The following is a 5,967-nucleotide window of genomic DNA, read 5'->3' on the forward strand; positions in this document are numbered from 1 at the left end:
CCGCCCAGCGTCTTCTGTTGCGTTTTTGCTTTCGTTCTCATTCATGTGATTCTCCACAATCACGCCAGCGGTATCTTTCTCACAGGCCGGCTCCGTCTCGGAGCTTGAGGGCGCTAGGCGCGGCATGACGGCGCCGTATTGATGAAGCGGAGGCAACAGATCTTGGCGCTCAGACTTCCTGATCTTGGTTTGACTGATGGAGCGAAAAAGTCCGCTGGGAGAATCTCCGGCCTGCCATTCCCACTGGGACGGGAAGCACTCGGTTCCTTTGTCCACCTGGATGTGGTCGAGGTGGTGGTGCTCCCCGGACTTGACAGGCGGTGCGAAGAGTGTTTCAATGTAAAACACCATGATAAAGGAAAGGGCACAGACAAACTCGCTGATGGGGAACCCATACAATTTCTCCTGGAGCCCGGACAGGGAGGAGACGGCGTCGTGGAGGAGGTGGACGAAGCCCGCCGAGAGCATGACTCCTGCCGCAAAGCTGTTGCACACTGCCAACACCATCTTGTTGTACGAAGCCATGACGATCGGCGCCAGAACTCCCCCCAGTCCCACCAACCATATGGCCAAAGTGTATATCAAAAGCACCCACGACATTGTGATAAGTGGGCTGAGACTTGAAAGCCGAGGCGTAGATTTCAATAGAACTTCACCAGCAGCCGCGGAGACGCGCGAGGAGGTTGTTCCGGGCCAAAGAGACTTTAATTCCTTTTCAGTACGGTCTTGAGCAATAAAACAAAGCCTAATAAATGTGGTGGAGGTTGTTTTGAGTATTTGACACACGTAGAAGGCCCGGGCAACGGGCGACCCCCGATCTTCACATGGCCCAACAATGCTCTGTGTTGTTTAAAACCTACGATGAGCGACGTGGAAAATTATTCCACCACCCACACTTATGCCATGTAGCTCATTAACACGAGTGTGCGTGCATGAAGCGAAGCGTGGAGGCTGGCCAAGGGTTACCTGATAGTATCAAGTCAAGCGTTGCGCGTCGCCGTCGGAGCGATTTTTGCATGCAGGCCCGCGGGGAGGGCAAGAACGAAGCTACGCAAATGTTGTCACAAGGTTTCGGCAAAATAAATACTTGGAGAAGATGGGCTACGCATAGTCCCGCAATAGAGATGGGGCGATAAATGGTTTTACAGTCTGCTATTCTTCACAAGGATATTTTTTGAGCGCATGCCGCCGGATTTCAGGCCGCGCGTGCGTCGTCTCGCTGCTTCTACACTTCCACCTCGCTAGCTGGAGGGACACAAAGTATTTTGAGTGAGACGCAACGACGGTGTGATGCCGGTCAACCTCGAACGACCTCTTTTCTGACGCCAACTTCTGCTTGAAGAGCTGCTTCTGGAGGTCATGGACTCACCCTTCATTCGGACATGCCCCGTGTACCCTCCCCGCCAGATGAGTCACGGAAAGAAGAAGGAAGCGTATTCAGACCGCGGGTTCGGAACAATAGCTATCCATGCCGGCCAAGAGCCAGACCCGGGGACAGGAGCTGTAGTACCTGCTATTTCGTTAGCCACGACATTTTCGCAAGTTAGCCCAGGCGTGAAGCACGGCACAGATTTGCCCAACAGCTTTGGAAAAGGCTTCGAGTATTCCCGCACAGGCAATCCAACAAGAGGCGCCTTCGAGCGGGCCATGGCTGCGGTGGAGCATGGCCAATTTGCCGTGTCATTTGCCTCGGGTTTGGCAGCAACTTCCGCCATTGTCCATTTGCTTGAGACGGGGCAGCATGTGGTCATCGTCGATGACGTGTACGGAGGCACCCAACGATACTTTCGTATGGTAGTCAAGCCCACGTACGACATCGATTTCACTTTCGTGGACTTCAACGACCCCTCAGCGCTTGACGCAGCCTTTCAGCCGGGCAGGACGAGGCTGGTATGGCTGGAGACTCCGACGAACCCTACCCTGAAGGTGTCCGATGTGGCGGCCACGGCGGCCCTGGCCAAGAAGCACGGGGCCCTTTTCGTCGCAGACAACACCTTTCTGTCCCCGTATTTCCAAAACCCCCTCGATCTGGGGGCCGACATGGTCGTGCACAGCGTCACCAAATATATCGGCGGGCATTCGGACGTGGTGGGCGGGGTCGTGGTCACCAACCTCCCGGAGGTGCACGAGAAGCTCCGATTCATCCAGAATTCTGTCGGGGCGGTCCCTTCCCCCTTCGATGCGTACATGGCCCTCCGAGGGCTCAAAACCTTGCACGTTCGCATGGAGGCCGCCGCCCGTAACGCGCTGGCCATCGCCCGGCACTTGGAGCAGCACGCGGGCGTGGCCAGGGTCCTGTACCCCGGCCTGCCCTCCCATCCCCAGTACGCGCTCGCCCAGAAGCAGCAGCACGGATCAGGGGCAATGATCACTTTCTATGTGCGGGGAGCATTACACAACGCGCGCCGTTTTTTGGAGACGCTGCAGGTGTTCATCCTGGCCGAGAGCCTGGGGGCCGTCGAGTCGCTGGCCGAGTCCCCGGCCATCATGACCCACGCTTCCGTGCCCGCCGAGGTCAGGCGCACGCTGGGAATCGACGACACGCTTGTCCGCCTGTCTGTGGGCATCGAGTCCTTGCCGGATTTGATCGAGGACTTGGACAGGGCCTTGGAGGCTGCGGGGGCGGCGACCGCCTAGGGGGGTCGGATGGGACAGAGGCAGTGCCGGGACACAGGAGAGGGAGGGGTGTTTGTGCGGCTTGTGAATGTCATCTTGCATGGAATCAAATAAAACGTTGCATGACGTGCTGTGCTTTACAGGGCTTATGCGTACTTTGCAATGTTACACGCTGAAATCACTATCGTCGTCATCGTCTGAAAAGCTCTCCTCTTCCTCCTCCTCGTCTACATCTGAGCCCTTCCTTGGCTTTGGCCGCTTAAGCGCGCGCAAGGATACCCTTTTCGGGCCCTGTTTCTTCGCATGCATCCCCGTCCTCTTGGGGGCTCCTGCTGAGGACGCACCGCCCTTTCGAGCGGCCCCCTGGCTCTTTCTCTTTGCCTGCCTTACTCCGACTCCGGTGCTACCGCGTTTGCTCACGGTCCTTTTCATCGCCTTCATGCGTTTACCGGCTCTGGCTCCCTCGCCCTCACTCCCCATGAGGCCGTAGTCCGATTCCTCCCCCCCAACAGACTCCTCCTCCTCCTCTCCCCGCCGCAGCACCTTCCCCCCCATCGCCTCGAGCTCGTCGTGATGATGCGTGAGGACGCACAAGGTATCCACCACGTCCTCTACCTTGGCCTCCTCCTCCCCCAAGCTCACGAGGAGCATGGTCGGGCACCGGCAGAGCTCCGCCAGGTACTGATGCCCCTTCAGATCGAGCACCACCCCCCTGTCCTTCTTCACGTGCACCCGTCCTACCGCCCCGCTGTCCCCGGTCAGATCTTGGGCTTTATCGCGCTCGTCCAGCTCTATTAATAGGGAACGGGATGCACCCCCCCCGCCCCGTGCCGACTTGAGCACCATCAAGGGCAAGGTCGCGCGACCGCCCCCTGCCAGGGAGCCGCGCTTTCGTTTTTTCAAGACGTCACCGCTTTTGAGCTCGCCGTTCGCCGTATCTTGAGACGCCTGCGAAGCTTGAGCCCCCCCGTCGAGGAGGGACGCTTGGGACACGGGCCCCTCGGGCTCTTCTACGTCCTCTCCCACGTGCTTCTCTGACCCCTTCGACGTACCTCCCTTCCTGTCCAGGTCGCCAGTGAATTGTTCGGCTTCTTCACACGTTGCCTTCTCAGATTTTCCATATCCTGCCATCTCCGCCAGGGCCTTCCGTTTTCCCGCCTGCCAGGCATCTATCTCCTCCTTAATGACGTCTCTGAGGTCGAACAAATCCACCGCATCCAAATGCACCTCCAACTCTTCCTGTATCACATCGAGCTGTGCGACGCACGGGCATTCACGTTTTTCGATCGTCGCTACCATGGATGTGCTAGACTTGGCGTTGCTCTTGACACCCTCATTGGCTCCGTTTGTCTGGAAAGGGGGATACAGGGCACGAAATGCTTTCCGCACGTCCACAGCACTTGGAGCTTTAGCACCCGCAGGACTGAGCTGCGACAAAAGTTTAAGTGTTTCCCGGTGTGTGTCAGAAGCTTGATATGTCACATTTGATTTTCCTGTCGACGGGGAGGGGGAATTTGATGCATTTCTGGTGGTATTCGCCGCGAGGAGAGCGGCAGTACTCGTGCCTGCGGCAGTCGCAATTGAGCCCCTTTGCGCAAAGGCTTTTCCTTCTTCTGCATCAGATATATCTAGTAGCTCAGCTAAATAAGGATCATCATCATCTTCGGCCATGGGAATATTCTGGGAAAATTGACAAGGGAAGAGATGTCCAAAAGCCCAAGGCAGAGCAACCTAATTTACATGGTCAGGAGGCAAGTGTGTTCAGTAAGAAATCCAGAGATTCATTCTCATACCGACGGATCAGCACTAGGATCTTATTTTGACGCCTAAGATGCGACTGAGACCCTGCGGCAGCCCAAAGAGGCGTGTAAGCTGGCTCCCTGGGGGTCGCCTCAGTTGAGTAGAGTCTGTTCCCCCCGCCACAGCGCTCAAAGCCTCATCCCTCGCACGCGAGACGCGCCGATGCACCCGAACCTGAGACCCGAAGAAGTGCACGCACGGCCACGCAGGATGGACGGTGGAGGAGCGTCATGACCTGTTATGATAGACTGAAGTCGTCTCATCTCGGGACAATCGAGACCTGAGTCAGCGTTTGCCAGGTCCAACAATCGTCCCCTCCCTCCTTTCCACCTGATTTCATGCGTCCTGCGTCGTATCGCGATTTCGCGCTGTCGAGCATGAGTAGTGGGCGACATCTACGCATAATGTTCTCGTCGACGCTTGTGTAGTATTAGTCAGAGAAAGCGGCGTGGATTTGGCCAGACTTATTGCAATCAAGGGCAGGCATTGATGGAAGCGCTAGCGTTTACGCCAGAGCTTCGGGCTCCAGCTCCAGACTGCTCCGACATATGACTCACCTCCATCTCCTGCACTGCTTTTCTACATAAGTACAGGATGGCGACTCCAATTGGTGGGCCACCTGTGCAAGATATCCCTCCGCCCGGCGGATATCCCAAGGTAAGTGCGAACACACGCAGAGTACCTCCGATGAAGTTACGGTGCTTGAAATATTGCATAACTTACTTCCGTCGGTACTAGGCCTCGGTGCTCCTACGAAGAGCTCTTGAATGTTTTCAGAATCGTGTAATGACTCTTCTTCCCCTCCATCGCTCCCTCCCACACCCCTTATCATTTGCTGCTGCCGGCAATAGATCTTTTACAAGACCCGGCTCGGGAATAGGGGCCCGCCGAGCTGGGCAATATGGACTGGCGCCATCTTGGTGGTGTCCTATGGTTTTGTTCAAGTAGGGCGCACGAACACGGAACGCCGCTTTTGGTCGGACCAAAAGCGGGAGCAGAAACTGGCTCTGGCCCCTTTGCTCCAAGCGGACGAGGACATGATTTGGATTGAGCGGCAAAAGAAAGCCCTGGCCGAGGAGGCGGAGATTATGAAGCACGTCCCGGGGTGGAAGGTGGGCGAAAGTGTATATAAGACGAACGTGACGTGGATCCCCCCATCGGTATCGGCGTACAAGGGGGAGTGAGCGGGCAAGGGGACAGCCTGTTTCGACGGGCTCGGTGGAGGTTCGTGGGGGCGCGCGTCGATGTCCGTGGGGACTGTGGGCCCTGTGTTGCAAGGGTGAATTAGAGAGAGTCCAGGGGGAGGAAATAGTGAAGGAGGCAAGGAGCGTGCGCACGTGGAGGTTGTGCGCCTGCTCGTGCGCGTGCTTCAGGCGGAAAGGAATGAGTAAACTGAAGCGAATTTGGCCACCTTGGGTATCCGTTCTATACAATGCTTTATCTGTTAGTATGGACAGTTCTGTTCTCTTTACACTTCCGGGGCGGATGAATGCCCGATAGATCGGAAGAGCACACGTCTGAACTCCAGTCACACAGTGATCTCGTATGCCG

At 56.7% G+C, this 5,967-nt stretch overlaps 1 protein-coding gene across 1 annotated transcript; it reads right to left on the reverse strand.

Annotated features, from left to right (window-relative positions):
* Positions 1 to 2,749: 2,749 nt before the first annotated feature.
* NGA_2017520 (uncharacterized protein) lies at positions 2,750 to 3,499 on the reverse strand (the record flags this gene model as incomplete). The annotated part of the gene is made up of 1 exon (XM_005854370.1): positions 2,750 to 3,499. A coding segment is annotated over one exon (718 nt), but the record flags the coding sequence as incomplete, so codon positions are not given.
* Positions 3,500 to 5,967: the final 2,468 nt, after the last annotated feature.

This window comes from Nannochloropsis gaditana (genome assembly GCF_000240725.1).
Source record: "Nannochloropsis gaditana CCMP526 unplaced genomic scaffold scaffold527, whole genome shotgun sequence".
In the NCBI taxonomy this organism is placed as follows: Eukaryota; class Eustigmatophyceae; order Eustigmatales; family Monodopsidaceae; genus Microchloropsis; species Microchloropsis gaditana.